We start from the raw sequence: 24,075 nt of genomic DNA on the forward strand, positions 1-24,075 counted from the left end.
CGAAAGTTGTCTACGTGAGATGCGGTGGACCTGGGCACGACATTTAATGGGGGAAAACGGGGAAGGTCGGTTCTACAGAGTGTTGTTTACAGACAATGGGACTAGGGAATGGGGGATTGGGGATAGTTGGGGAGTATTGGGGAAATAGGGGAATATTTACAAGCGGATATGGAGGCCAAATTCCATATTCGCAACAATACTTTTTGGCATACCATCTTCATCATTTTTCATTAAAAAAATGTTTTTTTAAATTACCTGGGTTGTGTAGTATAATTAAACCAGATATTTACTTACATGTGTGTGTTTTTTGATCTCCAAGTAGTTTTTCAAAAATAAAGTGAAGGAAAGTATTATATTTCTCTTAAACAATGGCCACTTTACGTATGGTAGCAGGATATTCCAGCAGACAGTGGGCATCCCATGTTTTCGGATCCGGCACTTTCCTTTGCAAATTTGTTCTTGAACATGTTTGAGTCTGTGTCCAGAACGTGAGCAAGAATAAACTAACATCTATGAGGATGTGCGGGAACGTCTTGAGATGCATTGATGATTTATAGGATATTAATGAGGGGTTTATATTTTATCAGCCTCACGATGACATCATATCCAAAGTATAAATCTTGTGCCAGTCAGCGAGGCTGGTTTATGGTACGGTGAGTAAAAATGAACTTTTATTTTGGATCTAAAATAAAATGCTATTCTAACACAAGGACTGGGTGAAGTACGTTTAAAATTATGCAATTTAAACTCAACATCAATCTTCCTAAGAAAATGTGGAGTGCCGTATCTTCCTTCCTTCAAGCTTGGACTCGTATTTCCAGGATGGCACGTATTAAAACGGCACGTATTTCCAGGATCAAGACTCGTTTTGGGGATCACACAAAAAGGAATGATATACGGACTAAAGGAATCGTAAGACTTAAAAGCAAACAACAAATATATTATTAAATAATTATCACTAACGGTTCCAGATCAAAAATATATGATAAATAAAATAATTATGCAAGAAACCATTTTGCACCACAAAAACCGCGATTACGCGAAGCATACGGCCGCGAATGTAGAAGCAGGTCACATTTTATGAACCGCGAATATGTGTGGTCCGTGAATGTTGGGGTTTCACATTATGTTCAAGTACAAACCATGAAAGTTTGATGTTTTTGTCCAGTGTGTCAAACCTACGTCACTAAGGAAGCCCATTACATTCAATATTACATGTCTTGAAAATAATTTCAGCCTGCTAGAGCAGTTGTCCTCTGTTTTCCATCGTCTAAAATATCTAGAAGCAGAGTACAAGTGTTGTTTAGGTTGCCCAGGCAAGACATGTCACCTGAGAGCAAAGATATGGCAAAATATTGATATTTGGTGGCCAATGAGCTATTCATCCAATCAGCTTTTAATGTATTCCAAATGCACCCTTGTGTCCAAAATCCCCATTCTAGAATTTAAATAACCTAAATATGCCCTCAGAGAGCAAAGATATGGCAAAATATTGATATTTGGTTGCCATATTTAATTTATGCAAACTATACATATTTCCACAACAGAGATTTCTTAGGACTTTTAGTATAATGGTCCCATAAAAATGAATTGTAAAAAAAAAAATTGTCGCAATTTGTTCCAAGTCAAACCTTATTTTGCCTGGACTATTACGCTAACACATAGAGCTACACTTAGCAGATTAAAACCAGGTTTATATCAGGTCACAAAATGACCCAAAATGGAATGTATTAAATCCAACTACAGTATTGACAATATTCTCTGTGGGTATATATATGTCTGAACCTTATACAAACGGCATGGCCGATCTCCACCTAATTTTGTATATTTGCCAAGGGTACCCAGAGTCGCTCCGGGTGTTTTAGTACAAAACAAGTTTAAAACATTTTAAATAAAGCATCAGATAAATACATTTTAAACATTTTCAGTGGTTGCTAGGAGATGCAATAGAGCACGTGGGAAATCTGTTAAATTAGATTTCTGATTTCTGAAAAATTGATGTGCTGCATAATGTATGTGTAATGTGCAAGGTAAAGTAGGCATGATTTAATGTGCTGTTATGTAATAAAATGTGCAATGAGAATTAGGAATGTACTGTATATTCTTCTTCTTTAACGGCCACAATTATTCCCACGTTATTGTGTGGTTGGCTATGGGAAGCTTGGTCCAAGTCTTTCATGAACTGGCTGGCCAGGCCTGATGTTTGACTGAGGTTCAGGTAGGAATTTGTAAATTGTTCAGCATGTCGGCCACAGCTCGCCTACTCTTCGCAAATGGCAAAGTGCGATGTTTAACTTTCACCAAGTAATGTCGGCAGACCGGACGCCCGGCTTAACGTCCATCCGAGGGATGGCACGCACATTTATGAATCGCCCTGCTTGTGAAACACCAGGATGATAACTTATAGCTGCTTTCAGGATTCAAAACCAGGCCAGACGTAAACCAGGCTAGACGTGTACAGAAGCGTTGTTTTAAAATCATAATAAATACAAGGCGCAGGGTTGTGAAATTCGCTGCACGTGATGTTCAACGTGCGCAGAGTAAAATGAGTTTTCATTTACGTCTGTAGGATGTTTTATAAATAAAGAAGATATAACCACACCTGAAACTAGGCTGAGGCTTCAGACTTTGGCACGCTCACGAGGTTGCACTGTCGAATACACTGTTCCAACCCGTCATTTTTGACGGACTTCTTACGAGTCATATATAAACAATGAATCATGTATAATTAAGAGCAGTATCAATTTCTGGAATTTTTCCCCCATTTTTGATTGCTTCCCCTTCTGAAATTAATCATAGTACCCAAAATAAATTTTGTGGGAAATTTTAGTGCTTTTGTCCAGCCTGTAACGGTATTTCCTATAAGTCACCTGACTATAATGTGGATTCACAGTCGTGGTTGTGGCCCACTGTTTGGAAAGATTCTGGGCCGAAATGGTCTTAATGTCTTGGAAGAATGGAGCCCAGCTTACAATCCCGGTAGTCGGAAAACTCTATGAATTGCTTATAGGTTAATAAAGTTCTTATTTTCTATTTATTTGGAGGTTTGCAATTAAGATAAAGTTAAATGTATACGATGTTATAGAGTTTGTATCATTTACAAAATCCTTTAAATGTTTATGTAATGCTCTAGGAATAGCCCTTACTGTTCAATAATTGATTCCATTTTTGAGGAACAGACTTTTGAAAAACGACGTGTGTGTGTGTGTGTGTGTGTGTGTGTGTGTGTGTGTGTGTGTGTGTGTGTGTGTGCGTCGGTGTCTGAAAATGTGGGTTTCATAAGGTGGAACGGAGCCATCACAGGTCTCAAAGTATCCATCCACCTCCATTGTGTGTGCGTGTGCAAAACAAAAATAGTTTAATGGGAAATTTTGATGAGACTTGTAGGTAGGTTAAGCCTCAGTCACACATAAAACCATTTTATTTTGATCTATGTTGATCGAAGGTCAAAGTCATTGGTTGTCACCTTTTTGTGGAATGTATCTTAAATGGCAAGGAGTGGACTTACTTACTACTAAACCAGTGGATCATTTGTGACAAGACTTAAAAGATTTGCTGAGATTCTCCCCAATAACTCTGCCAGAAAAATATTATGTTAAACTAGCCGAAAGCACCCGGCGTTGCCCGAGTTCTTTTTGAATGAATTTACTACTATAATTAAGCTTTTACTCGCGGCCGTAGAAGATTGACTACGATAATTCAGCTCAGCTTTTAATTGCGAAATGGGCCCAGCCCGGCCGAGGCAGGCTCGACCGGCCTCACCACCTCGCCTATAACCTTCCTGGGGCCCGTCCCGACATTTTTTGTTTCAGAGGTTTCCTCCTATCTTTCACCGATCAGGAGATTAGCGCGTGCAGACAAACAAACAAACAAAAACTTTCTTATATATATATATATATATATATATATATATATATATATATATATATATATATATATATATATATATATATATATATATATTGTTGTGGATATGAGAATGTTGTTTTTTTATTATTGTTGTGTAATGAATTGTTGTAAAATGTCACCCTCCTTCCTGCATTTGTTGTTGTATAAAGGTCAAAGGGCGTTCCCGTAGTTAATTCCATAAAACATACACGCAGGACACCATATATCCCTGTTCGGTAGTTATATCCTTATTATGTGTATTAGTGTAAGGCTGTGTCTTCCATTAATTTAAATACTCCATTGCACCAAGTGAAATAAGAGTAGATTCCCTTCACATTCCCCTTCCAACCATTGCCAACTGCATTCCCTCAAAGCCTCAATTGCCAACTGCACTTGGCGGTTTGTTAGGGTTGCTACAGCTGTGGTTTGTTTCATCCCAAGACTCCATCAGCCACGAGGTAATCTCGGAGCCGAAGGTGGGAGGAGTCGGCCCAGCGCCGGGAACAAGGCGTGGCCTTGCCAACGCCTCCTCTAAGGGCGGGATCGGGAGCCCGCGTGACCAACCAGGGCCGAGGTGAGCTCACCGATGGGCGTGTCCTGGACACCAGCGGCTTGATCGCCAGAGGCGCTATAAAGAGCGCGCGTGGAAGCCTTTGAAGGGAGGGCAAAGCGAAGCGAAGAGAGCAAGAGAGAGAGAGGGAGAAAGAAGCAGAAAGAGGGAGTCAGGGCGAAGCAAGAGAGGAAGAGAGGGAGTCAGAGAGAACAAGTGCCAAGTGCCAAGCCTGAGGACAAGTAACAAGTGCCAAGCCTGAGAACAAGTGCAACCACCGCAGCTTTAAACCACCACAGCTTTGAGCTTCGACGGCAGTTTTCGTCCGTGGCTGCGAAGGAACGGCGGCTGCTAAACGTGCCGATCGACCAGGGGGCGGCGCTGCTCACTCCCGACCTGACCGTGCTCCGGTTCCAGTTTTCGTCCTCTCCCTCCAGCCATCCACCTCCTGCCATTCCTGTCATCATTCCCCGCGTGAGTCTGTCTTTGTTTGTTCTGTCCCTGGGTTAATTAAGCCTGTATAGATAAGCTAGCATTTCACTGTGTCACCTTTCCTCTTCTGTATTTTATTTTCTTATCCTTCCTTCTTCCTTGGTTTCTTTCAATTGTGTAAATAGTAAATAAATCATATTTGTATTTCTTACCCTTTGCCTTTCTTTCTTCTTTACATCCTTCGTCTTAGTCTTTTCCCCATTGAATATCTGTGGCGCGATTCGGCCAACGTTCAGGAATCGGGTTAGTCGGGGTAACTGTTCGGGTGCGGCGGCCATCCGCTCGGCAAACAACATCCTCGCCGCGGTCCCGTAACAATATATATATATATATATATATATATATATATATATATATATATATATATATATATATATATATATATATATATATATATATATTAGGTGAATGTATGTGAACATTAACCAGACTCAGTGGCATAATGGTTAGAGTGTCTGTTCAGAGTCTGGGAGGTTGGTGTTTCAAGCCTCAGTTGCACTCATACAAACAACATAAAAAACATTATCACAATGTGACACCAACAACCCTGGTGTTGGGCTAGCGGCTAGAGTGCCGGCTTAGGATCCAAGGATCCTGGATTCGAATCCCGGTCGATCGCTGAATTAACGCCAGGGGGGTTGACTCAGCCTGTCATCCTTCCGAGGTCGGCTAATTGAGTACCAGTTCACTGGTAATTCCCTGTTTGTCGTTAAAAGGTGGCAAAAAGGGTTCACGTCAGGAAGGGCATCCGGCCGTAAAACATTGCTTCAAAAAGGGGACCAAAAAACAACAACAACCACGGTTCCCAAAAAAGGCCAACCCCCGCTTTGCGGGGAAAAATGGCCTCTAAAGGTGGTTATATATATATATTTTAATGTGACTGTCACCAATAGGCCTCCGCATAGTCCCACAACGGGTAGATGCCATCACTCTGCATATGTATGGGTTGGGTATCACGTTTGTGAAGTTTCGTGTTGATTGGATGAGGTTCGTTTTTATATCCAAGATGGCTGCCAAACCACGTGACCTTTGACATCATTTTCAAACTATATGCAACAGTGCTGTTAGATTATATTTGTAAAATTTCGCATCGATAGGGTGACCGGTTTCATAGATATAATTATTTAATATTTTCCTTCAATCCAATATGGCTGCCAAACCATGTGACCTATGATGTCATAAATTTAATATTTCAATGCAAATGGGTCAGTGCGTTCAATTTCAGATTTTTAGGACAAGGAATTTGATTAAAACATTTTGGCTGGTATACCACTTCACCTATGATGTCATTATTATCATGCTTTTGTTCCCCATTGGGAGTACTTGACAATGTGCCAAGTTTCAAATTTTTCCATTCAGCGGTTTCCGAGAAATAAAATTTTTTTTATTTGCGTTTAATCCAAGATGGCTGCTATGCCACGTGACCTATGACATCACAATTATCCTAAAAACATTCTGCATGGGTGTCACTCCTACCCTGAAAGTTTAGTTTCGATCGGACATGTGGTTGCTGAGAAAAATGAGGTTTAGCCCGTACGGACAGACGGAAGGACGGAAGGACGGATGGACGGACATCCCGAAAACATAATGCCTCCGGCGACTTTGTCGGCGGAGGCATAACTGGAGAGTTCAAAGAGCACCTTACAATTCAATTAAAAAATTAAATAATGATTTTAACAGTTGTATAAAAAATCCGGAAGTTTAGCACTGTTGAAGCAGTCATACCTTATTTAGTCACCTTATTTAACCAGTTACACACCACCTTATATAACATGTCCGAGTACTGCAAAACTGGAGGTTTTTGGAAGTGATAAAAAGGCGATTTGTGTTCTCTTGTTTAAGTATATAATTGAATTGAAATAAAATAACGATTGTAAATGTCGTATAAAACATAATTCTGGGTTTTACCACTGTTTTACCTTGTTTCTGTTACACCACCCTAACATGTCACATTAGTTGTTCATGCCTGTTGCTTGTGTCCTTTATGACGTCCTTACAAACAGTGAGTTTCCTCTTTTGAATGATTCTCAATTTTATTTGACATAAAATACATGGAACGGAACAATGCGTACAGGCCCATTTGGCCCCCAATGTTCATAGACAGACAAATGGAGTTTGAATACAGTCGGTGAATGCATTTCTGAGACATGGTTGAGGACGTGGTCAATGTCAGGTGTTTTACAACTAAAATGGCCGCCAGTCTACCAGTCGACCATCTTTGATCAGATCGTGAAACAAAATGATGTGCATATGTGTACCGTCATGTATTGTCTTTGTGCCAAGTATGAACAAAATCGGTCCAGACATCTCTGAGATATGGTTGCGGATGCACATACACACGGACGGACAGAAGAGACCCAATCCATACGCCTCTGTTTTAGACCAAATCCAACGGGGGCTACAGACAGACAACCCGAAATTGTAAAATTGTAAAATAAAGATTGTAGTAATCTATATATATTGTTACAGACGTGGCTTGGATGTTATTTACCGAGCGGTTTATTGGTATGACCACGTCTGCACAAGTTACCCGATTGTGCCCGAACGTTGACTAAGTCGCGCGATGCTGGCTCAATAAGAAAAAGAAGACACCCGGCTGGACTACAATAACACAATACGACACCAGGGGTTCAGTTCTCAAGACCTCCGGAGGAGGTTATATTAAGGCGGAAGGTTAGATTACAACTACAAGAGGGACAGCATAGAAAGACAAGCACTTAGACACAATCTTATATTATTCCCAACAGACGACAGATAAACGGGACAAAATGCTGACTCACACGGGGATTGATGGCAAGGAAAGGCAGGTAGCGATGGCTCCAGGTGCACCTGGGCTCAAAGGTCAGAATCGACTCGGTCCGGTCCAGAGATGCGGGGAGGTCGCAGCGCTCGGATGGCGTCTTGTCTGCTCAAGCTGGGGGCGCATCTGACTCAGCGCTCGCAGGTGGCTTTCCTTCTCCAAGCTGGGTGCGCATCTCTCGTCACATCCGGCGCGGGGCCGCGTATATCCGGCGGGGAGTGACACGCCCTCGGCTCGTTAGCTCCGCCTCGTGGAATCGGCACGTTGCTTCTCATTGGGTGCGTGCGGGGGGTTTACCAGGCTCCGCCCTTGACGAGGAGCTGACAAGGAGCCCCTTCGTGGTAACCCCGTGGAGCGCATGGTCTATGGCGCTAATCGAGCCGGTGTGAGGACGCATCCTCCCCCGCTCCGCCGCCATCTCCTCTGTTGTTGTTGTAATTGTTGGGGAAGAAGATGGAAGGAGGTATGGGAAAGGTCCTAAACTCACTACTGATGCCATATAATCACATTCTGGTGCAACGAAGAGTCATAATTAATGGAAACGAGGCCTTAACTGACATAGATTAAGAATAACTAGGAAGATGTCCGAAAGTTGTCTACGTGTGGTGCGGTGGACCTGGGCACGACATTTAATGGGGGAATAAGGGGAAGGTCGGCTCTACTGATTGTTATTTACATGCAATGGGACTAGGGAATGGGGGATTGGGGAAAGTTGGGGAGTATTGGAGAAAATAGGGGAATATTTACAAGCGGATATGGAGGCCAAATTCCATATTCGCAACATTGCACCCTTCTCTACCCTCGGGGCGTCCCGACCCGATAAATTTTTACCTACTTTAGTGTGGCACGCAATGTAGTTCCCTCTACTATTAACTCTACCCTGAGTGCGACAGTTTTACAGATATTCACAAATGAGTAAATATGTCCCCCTGCGACGTTGCACCCTTCTCCTCACAGAAACACACCCACAGGATAACCGAATCCGGAAAGAATCCTCAAACTAAACATACAGCCGGTAGGGAGCATTATTTACAAGACTACGCTGCTATTTACACTACGATCCAGGACCTGTTTTTGGAGGAACACATGCAGATGTTATGCATAGAGAGAGAGCGCGCTTGCCAACATCGATACACCAACCCACGAGTGCTCTGTGGCCGACGGCCTTTAATAACGTGCAGAGCACCCTTCCCGAGCATCAACAGCACCACCCCACCACCAATCGGTGCAGTCACCATTGTTCATTGGAATAAAAATAAATTCGACAACCCCTAACCCTGCAGGTGTCTCTTGCTCTTCTTGTGGTGCACTTGGTGGTGTTAACTATTAGTGGTTCACCTGTATGGCATAGGTGCCACGTTGATCCATAGGTCCATCCCCGGGTGGTGCTTGGCCGCAAACGAACTGCGGTCCATTGTGGGTGGCCACAAACATTGCGGTCCATATGGTGTATCGATCCCGGCAGCAAACAGCGAAAGTGCAGGCCCACAACTGCGCAGCCAGCACCTCTCTCTCCTCTCTCTCTACCCCAAAGCCAGATCCTCGGAGGTGGGAGACAAAAGAAGAACCAAGTGAGTAAGGTGGTAAGGGCGCAAAAGTGCACGCAATGTAAGGCGATGCACACTGGGGGCACATGGGAACCAGGTGAGACAGGTACGTTCCTATCGTACGCCCCCCCCCCCCCCACCAGGTAACCTACATGGCCCCTCCCTTACCCCTTACTGTATCCACACAACACAACACTACCCATAAACATCTACTTTACAAATCAACAAACATCCCTACTGTCTTCCCCGTTCCTCCCATATACCAAATTCGTCTTCTCTCCCTCCTAACCAATCAAATTTGCCATTTTCAACTCTCATCAAAATTTGCCATCTCCAACTCAACATCAAAATTTGCCATCACCAATTCATCATCAGTCCCTCCTAGGGAGGGAGAGATGGAATCACCCCAATGTCTCATCCACGTCGTGATGCGTCTCACAAATCCAACAGCAATTCTCATTTCTGCAACACAAACAAAGAAAACACAGGTGTGGAGTCATCATCATCACCACAGGTAAGTGGCTGCGTATGGTGCGACAGGTTCATCAATCCTAACTATTTCCTAAATGACTTTAACAACTTTACACTACCCGGGGTCTCTCTCCGGCCAAACCATTGGCCCTCTTACACTATGGGTTCTAAAAACCAATTCCCATTGGCCAAACTGTGGTGCTTTTCAATTTGGGGTCTCACTCCCCCGATTCATCTCCCGGTGCCCTCGCACAATTTCTGGGCTGCGGCGTGTACCTCTCCCAGTGGGTCTACCCACCTGCACACCTCCACCACTGCAGTTGCCTCCGAGCTTACCTGCTCCTTACCCTAACCTAACTACCTGGGGAAGGCCCTCTGGCTCTCTCCCCACTCCGTGCCCTCTCTGGCACTGGGCTGCCCGATCCACACCCGGGATCCTCAGGCACCCACTCACAACTACCGGCTCCCAGAGCCCACCTGCGGCCTCACCTGGCCGACATCCTCACAGTGGTGGAGTGCCCAACCAACTACACACACTAACAGGCTACACGCCCAGCCATTTCCACAACACTAATGCACCCATTCACAACACCATTCTGCAACCGCACCACAAATGCCAATATCCAACCACAATTTACCTGCACCCTCTACCTAACACTTACACTACCCGCCCCGGGTACTCGTGAAAGGGGTCTACTCTTCCCCCATCCACACCTTCGCACCATGCACACCACTCCGTACCACTTACTCCAACTCTCTCCACACACCTGTACCTGCACACCTGTGCTCTCACACCTGGTGCCACCGGCACCCTTCTCTCCCCAAGCGCATTCGCGCTGATCCACAACACTCACTACTCATACACTACTCCACACACCTGTCCAGTTGCACACCTGTGCAATCACACCTGTTCAATCCTCACACACACAGCATCATCTCAGCTAACTACTCCCTTCTGAAACTTGCGCTTCCCAGTCGTCCCTTTAAACTATTGCGCTCCCTCGTCATTATCATCCATACTAATCTACCTGCGTCCCCACTACAGGTATCAGTCACTAACTAAACTTAACGTCACCTAATGTCAATCTCTTCTAGATCCCTACAATATAACCTAACCCACCCGGGCTAGTTTTCACTGCCATACACCCCATAATCTATTGCGCATTTGCCCCCCCACACATGGGAAGGATGGTGGATTTGCCATCCCACCACATCGGGGGTCTCTCACTACCAATTTTGCACATCAAATTTCAACAAATTAAAAATTTGCCAATCACTGCCCATCATCTGCCAATCATCAAATTTTGTTTTCCTCTAATTTTGGGTCCAAAACACTAACCTCATCACCCAGTCTACTCACTAATACCTCTCGGTGCGCCAATCCCTGTCCAAAGCCCGGCTTCGTAAAGCCAAGCAATGGATGCTGGTTGTTTTGTGCCAGCGGCTGGATGCGTCCGGCATTCGGGGCAGGGACGGGGGCTTACCCGGGCCGAGATCCCACGCACCATCTCGGCACGGAGCCATCCAATGTCCCGATCTCGACCTGCCGGAATTCCTCAACAAAAAGTGGTCGCCATGACGACTCTTTCTATCGGGCCGCCCGCTCCGCCTAGTGGAGCACAGACGCGGCCGTTCAAAGCGAGGCCCAGCACGCACCGAGGGCCCGATTCGGCTATAAGTCGTTCTAAACTCTATCCCGTTTAATGTCGATGCTTCACCTGCATGCTTACACCCCGCAGCCCGTTCCTTGCTCACACCTCCAGCCGTTTCCATGCTCCTTGTACCGTTCCTTACACACCCAGGCACACCCATTCCACTCACAGCCTTGGTCACACACCTGACCACCGAACACTTTGGCACACATTCGTTGGTCGCACACCTCACCAATACACCGCTTCGCGCCCCCTCCTCGGTCACCTCCTCTGTGACAATCACAGGTGTGCCCTCATTCGCACACCCAACCATGTGCCTCACCACCAACTCCAGCGTGCATTCCCACTCACGCTCTACCATTCCAGGTGTGCATCCTTCCATCCCAGGTGTACATCCTCGCTCACCTGTCACAACTAACTCACGCTCCATGTCACTCTCACTACTTTCACCTCCATTCCTGACAGCGCACTCACCCTTACTCTTGACAGCGCACTCTTTCCTCAGGCACCTGTCCGTTACACACCTTTCTCGCGCACACTCTCCCGTTACACCCTCTGTAACACTCACCACAGGTGTGCATTCTTCCTTGCCTTTGACAGCGCACTCTTTCCTCATGTACCTGTCCATCACACACCTTTCTCGCGCACACTCTCCCGTTACACCCTCTGTAACACTTACCACACCGCGCTTCCATGTGCTCCCTCGCACACGCGCTACGACCGACTCACTCTCGCCAGCACCCTCACTACTCCTTGGCACGCACTTTTTCCTCACACACCCCAGAGTCGGACTTTCTCGCACACCTCCTCTTTCGCACACCAGACCTGTCGCACACTTCACCAACGGCCTCTCACGAACACCCGGGTCCATCTCGACCCCCAAGCTTATTAAATCACCTGGCGCATCATACGCACGACCATATTGGTCACCACTTACACCGGGTCCTCTTTCTCTTCGCTTCTCCTCCATCACCTGCGAATCCCTCATCCGGTTAATGAGCACATCATCACGATCCGAACACAGACTTTGGACCAATTCTTTTACTTCCTCCTTTATCTCTTTCTTATCCTCTCTCCGTCGCTTCTTAATTTCGCTCACCCCTTCTTCCACTTCTTCTAATTTTTGCTTCATCTCCTTCATCTCTTCGTGCGCCCCTTTAAGTTCTTCCTCTAACTCCACTTTATTTTTTTCTATGTGCTCCCGCACCTCCCGCTCTTTAACCTCCATTACCTCTACCACCTTGTCCATTTTCCTCGTCAGGTCCTCATGTACCGTCTGGCACTCTTTTTTAATTACCCCTACGTCCTTTTTCATCTCCTTCTGTGTCGATTTTAAACCCTCTATTACCGCTGTGTTCTTCTTTACCTGGTCCCCCAACTCCTTTTGTCCCACTGTCAGTTGTTCTACTCCCAGCGTCAACTCCTCTATACCACCTTGCAATTTTACAGTCCCCTTTCTCACCTCTTTCTCCATGCGCTCCTTACAGTGCCTCACCTCCTCGCGCACTCCTCCGACCTCCTCACTCACTCCTCTTCTGATCTCCTCTCCCATCACTTGCATCTCCTGCCCAGATGCCACCCTCATCTGCTCCATTTCCTCCCTGTGAGCATCCAGTTTGGTTTCTACCCCCATTCTGACCCCCTCTATCTGCTGCTCCATTTGTTTAACTTCCCTTTCCGCTTGGTCCCTCATGTCCCTCAATTTGCCTTCCATACTGTTTTCTAACCCCTCTAACCCATTTTTCACTCCCTCTATCTGATTCTCCTGGGCAGCCATTCTATTTTCTACCCCCGTTAACCCATGTTTCACCTCTTTTATCCCGTTGTCTAACCCCTCAAAATTATTGTCTAACTTCCCAATTTTCTTGTCTAACTCCTCAAAATTATTGTCTAACTTCCCAATTTTCTTGTCTAACTCCTCAAAATTATTGTCTAACTTCTCACCGGTACCCCTCATTTGGCCCTCTAATCGCCCACTATCAACCCTCATTTGCTCACTCTGAGCATCCATCCGGTTCCCCATCCGCTCACCCAATCGCTCAATCTGGCTCCCCATACTCATCTGTACAGCTGCCTGTAGCTGCGCAATGAGGGCCTGTATGTCAATCGGCTGCATGTTAAAGCCCGGTGATACAGCGGGCTCGGCTACCGCGCGCTCTTGCGAGGCGCCATTTTGCGTGCCTGCTACCCTCGCTGTTTCGCTCTCCTCATGTCCCTCATGTCCCTCAATTTGGTCCTGGACCGACCCTGCTTCACTCTCCCCTACCGGACCCCAGCCGTCTTGATCCGCCATAGCGCGACTTTCAAAATTCGGTTTTTTATTTTATTTTCGTAAAACAAATTCAAATTTCGCCGTTATAATTTCGCGCGGGAAACGCGCTCCGAATCGATTCGGTCGAGCGCCGTACGCGCTCCGGCTCGATTTTCCCTCCCAAAATTTGGGCCTAACTAATTTAGTCCCGGGTTCGAATTCCACTCCTCGACACCAATTGTTACCGTACTAACACAATTGGTGTCCAAAATTTGGGCTAAATAAATTTAGTCCCAGGTTCGAATCCAACTCCTGACAACCAATTGTTACAGACGTGGCTTGGATGTTATTTACCGAGCGGTTTATTGGTATGACCACGTCTGCACAAGTTACCCGATTGTGCCCGAACGTTGACTAAGTCGCGCGATGCTGGCTCAATAAGAAAAAGAAGACACCCGGCTGGACTACAATAACACAATACGACACCAGGGGTTCAGTTCTCAAGACCTCCGGAGGAGGTTATATTAAGGCGGAAGGTTAGATTACAACTACAAGAGGGACAGCATAGAAAGACAAGCACTTAGACACAATCTTATATTATTCCCAACAGACGACAGATAAACGGGACAAAATGCTGACTCACACGGGGATTGATGGCAAGGAAAGGCAGGTAGCGATGGCTCCAGGTGCACCTGGGCTCAAAGGTCAGAATCGACTCGGTCCGGTCCAGAGATGCGGGGAGGTCGCAGCGCTCGGATGGCGTCTTGTCTGCTCAAGCTGGGGGCGCATCTGACTCAGCGCTCGCAGGTGGCTTTCCTTCTCCAAGCTGGGTGCGCATCTCTCGTCACATCCGGCGCGGGGCCGCGTATATCCGGCGGGGAGTGACACGCCCTCGGCTCGTTAGCTCCGCCTCGTGGAATCGGCACGTTGCTTCTCATTGGGTGCGTGCGGGGGGTTTACCAGGCTCCGCCCTTGACGAGGAGCTGACAAGGAGCCCCTTCGTGGTAACCCCGTGGAGCGCATGGTCTATGGCGCTAATCGAGCCGGTGTGAGGACGCATCCTCCCCCGCTCCGCCGCCATCTCCTCTGTTGTTGTTGTAATTGTTGGGGAAGAAGATGGAAGGAGGTATGGGAAAGGTCCTAAACTCACTACTGATGCCATATAATCACATTCTGGTGCAACGAAGAGTCATAATTAATGGAAACGAGGCCTTAACTGACATAGATTAAGAATAACTAGGAAGATGTCCGAAAGTTGTCTACGTGTGGTGCGGTGGACCTGGGCACGACATTTAATGGGGGAATAAGGGGAAGGTCGGCTCTACTGATTGTTATTTACATGCAATGGGACTAGGGAATGGGGGATTGGGGAAAGTTGGGGAGTATTGGAGAAAATAGGGGAATATTTACAAGCGGATATGGAGGCCAAATTCCATATTCGCAACAATATAAAACAGTGTGTGTGTGTGTGTGTGTGTGTGTGTGTGTGTGTGTGTGTGATGTTACCGATAGACTCCTAAACGGAGAGGCTTACGTGCTTGATATTTGGCATAGACATGGCCATTGAGCCTGGGACGAACATAGCCGAACTCATAATATTTGACGATCCATATTTTTTATTCATATTTACCTCAGCGCATTTCAGCGCACGGAATCAACGGAATCAGAGCAGGTGGCAGAGCAGCGCGCTGATTCGCTCAGAGCGATCACGTGATGACGCTATGAAGCTGTGAACGATATGAACGCTATGACGCTATGAACGCTATGATGCTATGAAAAAAAAAATCGCTATGACGCTATGAAACGCTATGAACGCTATGACGCTATGAATGCTATGACGCTATGACGCTATGAAAAAAAAAATCGCTCGCTTTGCCAAGGGGCTCGCTTCATAGCGTCATAGCGTCATAGCGTTCATAGCGTTTCATAGCGTTTTATCACATTTCAGCGAGGTGCAAGGCCTTTCATTCAAGGTGCAAGGCCAGGTATACCACCTCATTGGCTCTATCCACCCTCAACCAGGTGAGCAACCGAAATTTTTACAAATCTATTTTATGGGTGACCACCGAGAAGAAGCTGCCCGACGAGGACAGAACTTCCCCAACCTACGCTCTGAACTAATCCTCACCTTACAAGATATGCTCCACTCAAATAATGTGCTGGTCAACAGCTTCAAGTCGACATTGGAGAGAATGCCTTCACCTGATTACATTGCTGCTCTGCGACCATGAGAACTGCAACGTCATTGTTGACTGGCCCTCCCCTTCCCCCTCCCCCTTCCCCCTCCACCCTACCCCTCCCCCCTCCACCCTACCCCTCCCCTTCTCCCCTCCCCCTCCCCCCTTCTCTCCTCCCCCTCCCTCTCCCCCTCCCCCTTCCCCCTCCCCCCTTATCTCCTCCCCCTCCCTCTCCCCCTCCCTTTCCCCCCTCCCCCTCCCCTCCCTCCTCTTCTCCCCTCCCCCCTCTCCTACCCTCCCCCTCCCGTTCCCCTCCCCTCCCCTTCCCCCTCCCCCTCCCCTCCCCCGCCCGGCAATGCCGGGTACTTCTGCTAGTATCTAATAAAGATTGTAAAAGCCATAGAAATAAGTTAATTCCGGATTTTACCAGCATTGATGCAGTGCCTATTGCACTACCTAATCAAACATGTTACGTTAGTTATTCGTATCTGTCCTATGTGTCCTTTTTGACGTCCTTAAAACAGTAGCTTTCCTGTTTGAAATGATTACAATTTTGGTTGACTGCCAGACAGGTAGACAGAGTCAAAATATTATCTCATTCCTCTCTGTGCATGCACGGTCAGGACCAATTGAGACACAAAGTAGTGTTAAATGGCAAACATGTCTTCCGATTCACGGTCCGATTCGTGTTCAAAACATAACATTCAATTTTAATGTTGTTTCTCGATCATAAACTGACGATCATAAGATGGACGGATGGACAGATACTGACGATCATAAACTGCTAAAATGGACGGATGGACAGATACTGACGATCATAAACTGCTAAGATGGACGGATGGACAGACATAAACCAATTTTATTCAGGTCAGTCTTTTGGGACTGCCACCAGTAACATGTAACCCAGTGCTGCCTGCTGCACGGTCAGGTTGTCAGTGACTAAACCGACACACCTCGCTGGCTTTGCTAGTGGGGACGCAGACTGTGACACCCTGCCAGGACTAAAAACAACACCTGACAAAGGGTGGATGAGTTCCCGTAGGGAGCCAACGGCCATCCAGTAAGGAGATGGCGTCTCCTAAAAATCACCCATCCGGTTTGGACTGCTTCAAGTCATATCAAAGACTTTAAAAATGGTACATGCTGCTTCCTTGCTTGAAAAGGTAGAGCACATCCAATCCTCATCTTTTGGCATCCCTGGGGAGGAGGAAATTCTCCTTGGTGTGTGTGTCTGTGTGTGTGTGTGCAAGTTGCTTTTGGCTGCTATCTGCACATGTGGGTGGGTGTCAGGAGAGGGATTGGAGACATACCAGGTCTCAAAGTATCCACCTCGTGTGTGTGTGTGTGTGTGTGTGTGTGTGTGTGTGTGTGTGTGTGTGTGTGTGTGTGTGTGTATGCAAGTTGCTTTTGGCTGCTATCTGCACATGTGGGTGGGTGTCAGGAGAGGGATTGGAGACATACCAGGTCCCAAAGTATCCACCTCCCTTGTGTGTGTGTGTGTGTGTGTGTGTGTGTGTGTGTGTGTGTGTGTGTGCGCGCAATATTTGTGTACATAAGTAAAAACAAGCGTTACGCCTAGGTCCCCCGTCGGTGAAGTGATGTGAGTTGACAAAGTGGAAGACGCAAGGCGGCCATCTTGGATTTTGACGTGGCGACCCAATTTTCAATAGCGTTTTCCCTTATGCGTACATACACCCACACACTAGATTAGAAGTTGGTACTTCGCTTATTAGTCCCCTACCGGTGTACACCGGAGGGGACTATAGGTTTGCACGCCGTCCCTCCGTCCGTCAGTCCGTCAGTCTGTCAGTCTGTCAGTCTGTCAGTCTGTCAGTCCGTCAGTCCGTCACGCAAAGAACAGTTTTACGGACTTTTTTTTCTAAACGCTTAATGCTAATGATTTCAATCTTGGCAAATCGTTTCCTCATGATAAGTTACAGATCAAGTTCGAACTTCACGACGTTTCGATCATTTTTGACAAAGTTATGGCACTTTGAACTTTGGGAATTTTGATGATCCTTAACTCAGTGCCATTTTAAGTTTTCATTTCCTTTAAAAAAGATTTTCTCTGCAATAATAGGACCGATTGAGATCAAATTTTCATCATAGGAGGAACTCGGTCTGTAGAATATTTTAATGCTAATTATGACGTCACAGGTCACGTGGTTCTGGCGCCATATTGTTTTTCGTGAAAACACGAAAACCCCTTTTGCTCTGCAACGGCTGAACAGATCGAGGCCAAACTTTGCAGGCAGAATCGCATACCCACGACGAACAAAAAAGTCAGCGAGCATGACGTCATGCGTCACATGGTTTCAGAGTTATGACGTTTTTAAGCATGAACATTTAAAACCGAGCCCCTCCCTCATTTTTGATCCAATCGAGGGGAAACTTCACAGATCTGTTCCGCATGTCAGTCTACTAAAATGTCCTTTTGGAATTTGCGATAGCTCACGTGGTTTGGCAGATATCGTTAATTAAACGAAAATATTTTTAAAATGGATATGTCTTGAATCGCTTTAGTGATCGACGTGAAACTTTATACTATAGTAGAAGTCATGAAGAGTAACAAGTGTGCAAAATTTCAAGATGATTCGATGTACGGTCTGGAAGCTAGAAGTTGTTATTGCGTGAAGAAGAAGAGGCATCAAGTGTGCGGATTTAATTGTTCATCACATGCACAGACTGAAGGGATCGTTGGACACGACCTGTCGCGGTCATTTTAACCTCAAATAAAGTTCTAATTTAAGATTTGTCAATAGCTGAGGTATATTAACAAACGAATAAAACAGATTTGGTCAAATTTTGACTTTTTAAACTCGATCGCATTTGACAGAGTTGTGACAAGCTGAGGAAGAAGAAACCTCGCATTGGCTTCTCCAATGTGCCATAAAAAATGGATATCTCTTGAATCGCTAGTACCTCAGACCGTGAGTTGGTAATAATTTATATAATTCACACACTGCAATACGTGCAGGCCGCTCCACGGAGCGACCTTGCGGGCTTATCAACGAGACGAGGCGTGACACACATGTCTCACAATACCTCAGATCAAGTTTGAAAACCAGCATCAACCGTGCATAAATTTGCATATTCGATCATTTTTGACAAAGTTAGGGCACTTTGAACTTTGGTAGGGGACATGTATTGCAGCGCAATACTCAGAATGCTTGTTTTTCAAGATATTTCGCTCACAAGGTTCAGACATATATATGGTGGCGGCCATCTTGGATTTTGACGTGGCGACCCAATTTTCAATAGCGTTCTTCCTTATGCCGAGATACACCCACACACCAAATTAGAAGTTGGTACTTCGCTTATTTTTCAAGATATTCCGCTCACAATGTTCAGACATACATGGCGGCGGCCATCTTGGATTTTGACGTGGCGAACTAATTTTCAATCGGGTTCTTCCATATGCCTAGTTGCACCCACACACCAAATTATAATTCGGTTCTTCGCATACGCACGCACGCACAGACGCACGCATGCACGGACGGACGGACGCACACATGGACGGAGGGGAAAACCATTGTCCCCCTTTCGCTCCGCGGTGCGACGGGGGAACAAAAAACTCCACTAATCACATCATCATCAAAGCTAATGTTATGCCACCTTTCAAATCGACCTGCAGAATACTGTATGTGATGCCACCTGGAGTGCAGCATGTCTAATCGGTCCAGCCTATCACTCAATTGTGAAGAATCATTTAAAATTCTGGTATCCGGAACCAGATCCGGATTCGAATCATCACCAAAATCTTATCATTTCGTCCTTGTCACACACCCAACCTGTCCACCAAGTTTCGGCCGAATCCGTACGTAACTTTTTCAAGGATATCCCGTTCATATACAGACAAACAAACAGGGACAGGGGTGACAACATATAACCTCCATCCACCTTAAGTGGCGGAGGGGAATAAATTACAATTTCAAATAAAGTCGATCAAGCAAATCTCACAAGATTAAATAAAGAATCCATATTTCATCAAAATAAAATAAAAAAACACTCATTTCACAGTTCTCATCGGAAAAAAGCCAATTCCACAAAATAAAATTAGTGATTGACAAGCGATAAAACTTTCAGAGGTAAAAAATTTCATCAAGATTTTTTGACCCTGGAACCGTTCCCGTTATGCTCACCGCATTTCCTCTTTGTATCGCTGTACTGATGGCTTGCAGAATAAACGATGTGGAACCGGGCTCTCTAGTAACAATGCGGACACGCTTTCCAACATCCTTGATGGATTCGAGCCCATTTGGCCCCAAATATTTTGAGCCCGTCAATAAATGGTATTACTGTACTGTAGCGTATATGTTATGTTCTTTAACTACCTAAGGTGGCCTAAGGGGTCTTAACGGTCAAAAGGGGTCTTAAATGATCTTAGGGGTCTTAAGTATCTTAAGGGTCTAAAGGGTCTTAAGTGTCTGATGGGTCTAAAAGAGTATTGGGGTTACAAAGGTTTTAAGGAATATTGGGGGCTTTAGGGGTCTTAATGGTCTTAATCGCCTTCGGGGTCTTAAAGGGTCTTTGGGTTATTAAAGGTCTTGGGGGTCTAAAGGTTATTGGGGGTTTTAGAGGTCTAAAGGATCTGAAGGGTCTCAAGGTTATAAACTGTCTTAAGGGTCTCAGAGGTATTAAATGGTCTTATGGTTCCAATGGGTATTAGGAGTGTGTCTATAGGGTGTGAATGTTTCAAGGGCATAAAGGGTCTTAAAAGGTCCAAAGGGTATAACAGGTTTAAAATCGTCTAAAAGGTCTAAAGGATCAAAAAGGTGTTAGGGCTCTAAAGGTCTACGTGTCCAAAATGCATGTTCCAATATTCTGTAATTTATAAATGTAATTAATACGCCGAGTCAAGGTCCAATAATGTGTAATTAAAAGTCTAATCTATCTATAATTCCAGTAATCTCTGTGTGTGTGTGTGTCTGTGTGTATGCGACCGCTGTTTCTCGACAACTACCGGTCCGATATACTTGAAACTTGCCAGGTATATTGCTGGGGACCCGAGGATGTGCCTTTTCAAGGTTTCATATTAATCGGAGAAGTAGTTACCGAGCTATGGCGATTTCTTTACCAAACTCCGCAAGCCGTTCGCTTTGGACCAAACCATTTCATGTAAATAGAGGGGGGGGGGGGGGGGGGGATTGTCACCGTACTCGCAAGCCGTTCGCTTTGGACCAAACCAGTTCATGTAAATAGAGGGGGGGGATTGTCACCGTACTCGCAAGCCGTTCGCTTTGGACCAAACCATTTCATGTAAATAGAGGGGTGGGATTGTCACCGTACTCGCAAGCCGTTCGCTTTGGCTTTGCGAATGGACCAAACCATTTCATGTAAATAGAGGGGGGGGGGGGGGGATATAATTTTAGATATATATATAGTACGGGCATGCCCTAGTATGTAAAAAAGGCAATAACAATAATACAACCGACTCAGTTCAAAAAGTACGTAATTAATAGACATACTCACATGGGTCGACCAAGGTTTCACCTTCTACTCGTGTTTTCCTGTTTTATATGCAGTATGTATGTGTATCCATCCATCACATCGTCATCACATATATATCCATCACATACCGTGTGTGTATATTATATATATATATATACATATACATATATATATATATATATATATATATATATATATATATATATATATATCTATATATCTATATATATATATATATATATATATATATATATATATATATATATATATATATATATATATATATATATATATATATATAGTCACGTGAAAAAGTAAGTACACCCCATGTAAAGTTTTGACTTTTTCAACATATTTCAACATACAGCTATTTGATCTTCATTTCAACAATATTGATAGATAAAGGTGACATAATATAACAAATATCATGAAACATTTACATTTTGTAGTCCATTGTATAATTTAAATAAACATAAATGCAAATTTCGCATGTGGAAAAAGTAAATACACCCCTACATTTATCATTACTTCAAATACCTAAAATTAGAATCAGGTGCACCAGTTCAGGTGCAAATGATTAGAACATCGTTTGAAAGGATCTTGGAGGAACCAGTCTTATTTAAACCTCAGACATTTAGTTTGGTTTGCTCTTTGTTGTTGAAGTGTGTGGCGTCACCATGCCGAGATCAAAAGAGCTCCCTGAGGCCTTCAGAAAGAAGGTTATATATGTCGACGAGACTGGGAAGGGATTTAAAAAGATCTCCAAACAATTTGAAATCAATCATTCGACTGTAGGGAGGATCATCTACAAGTGGAGAAGGATTCCAAACAACTGCCAACTTGTTCAGGCCAGGCCGCCCCAGCAAGTTCAGCCCGAGCGCAGGCCACAAGATGCTGAAAGAAGTCTCTAAGAACCCCAGAATGTCATCACGGGACCTAGAGGTAGTTCTTGCTACTGTTGATGTCAAAGTGCACGAGTCTACCATCAGAAAGAGGCTGCACAAATTTGATCTACATGGGAGGTGTGCCAGGAGGAAGCCTTTGCTGTCCAGAAAGAACATCAGGGCAAGACTAAAGTTTGCCAATGAACACCGAGGCAAAGAAAAGCACTTCTGGAACAATGTGCTCTGGACAGATGAGTCAAAGGGTAGAGCTATTTGGCCACAGTACCAGAAGACATGTTTGGCGAAAACCAAAGACAGCATTTGACCACAAGAACCTGATACCAACTGTAAAGCATGGTGGGGAAATATTATGGTTTGGGGCAGCTTTGCTGCATCAGGGCCTGGGCAGCTCACCATCATAGAATCCACTATGAATTCTTCATTGTACCCGAGGGTGCTTGAGGATAATGTGAGGCCATCTGTCAGAAAGTTGAAGCTCAACCGAAGGTGGACTTTGCAATATGACAATGACCCTAAACATACCAGTAAATCCATGAAGGAATGGCTGAAAAGAAAGAAATGGAGGGTTCTGGAATGGCCAAGTCAAAGCCCGGATCTAAATCCCATCGAGATGTTGTGGAGGGATTTGAAACGAGCTGTGCATGCAAGAAACCCCTCAAACATCGCACAGCTAAAAAAGAATTCTGCATGGAGGAGTGGGAAAACATTTCTCCCAGTCGATGTCAGAGACTGGTAGACAGTTATAAGAAACGCCGACTTGAGGTTGTTTCTGCCAAAGCGGGCAATACCACCTATTTGTGCCAAGAGTGTACTTACTTTTTCCACATGCGAAATTTGCATTTATGTTTATTTAAATTATACAATGGACTACAAAATGTATGTTTCATGATATTTGTAATATTATATCACCTTTATCTATCAATATTGTTGAAATGAAGATCAAATAGCTGTATGTTGAAATATGTTCAAAAAGTCTAAACTTTACATGGGGTGTACTTACTTTTTCACGTGACTGTATATACAGTATATGTGTAGCATATGTGTGTATATACAGAGTGATTGAAAAGTAACTCCCTATTTTAAAATACTTATAATTTATTTCTTAACTATAATCTTTACAAGAAATGGATATAAGAAGAAAGCGTATAGCATGAAGGTTTATCTAAATTCGATATGGGCACCACAATTCGCCACCAGCTTCTCAAGCCGCCCGGGAACCGCGTCAACTGATTTCACCAGGAACTCTTGTGGGATGGAAGACATAACTTCTCGTATTCGCCCTTCAAGTTCTTCCAAAGTCGTTGGTTTGGTACAGTAGACTTGCTCTTTTACCCAACCCCAAAGAAAAAAGTCACATGGTGTTAAGTCAGGGCTCCTGGCTGGCCACTCATACAGACCACGACGACCCATCCATCTCCCAGGGAAGTGGGCATTCAGCCATTCACGAACAACAATAGCAAAATGTGGAGGAGCGCCATCTTGCATGAAAATCAAATCTTCAACATTCTCCGAAGCACTGATTAATTGGCCAGATTTCGTCTTGCAGCATGGTGAGGTACCTTTTGGCATTCATGGTATCGCGAAGAATGAAGGGACCTACAATCCTTTCCGAAGTCATTCCACACCACACCGTTACCTTGGGCCGATATTGCGTTTTTTCAGAAATAACACGAGGATCTTCTCCTGCCCAGTAATAGCAGTTGTGACGGTTCACAAACCCACCGATGTGAAATACCGCTTCATCAGACCAGAGGATATTTTTAAAGAGATCAGACCAATCTTCATACCAAGCCAGCATCACCTCCCCAAACTCCATGCGAATGTCGCAGTCTTCAGCAGAGAGTGCTTGACAGTAGTGCGGCTTCCAAGCATGCCATTTAAGCTCCTTTTT

The 24,075-nt window shown here is 45.0% G+C and overlaps 1 protein-coding gene across 1 annotated transcript in view; it reads right to left on the reverse strand.

Moving 5' to 3' along the window:
- Positions 1-13,093, reverse strand: part of LOC144893693 (uncharacterized) — a 73,802-nt gene extending 60,709 nt beyond the window's left edge. The window contains exon 1 of the mRNA XM_078785055.1: positions 11,925-13,093. Coding sequence (XP_078641181.1) covers positions 11,925-13,093 — 1,169 coding nt within the window. The remainder of the gene's footprint in view (positions 1-11,924) is intronic.
- Between the last annotated feature and the right edge of the window lie 10,982 nt (positions 13,094-24,075).

The sequence above is a fragment of the Myxine glutinosa genome, chromosome 9 (genome assembly GCF_964187855.1).
Source record: "Myxine glutinosa chromosome 9, kmMyxGlut1.1, whole genome shotgun sequence".
NCBI classification, from domain to species: Eukaryota; Metazoa; Chordata; class Myxini; order Myxiniformes; family Myxinidae; genus Myxine; species Myxine glutinosa.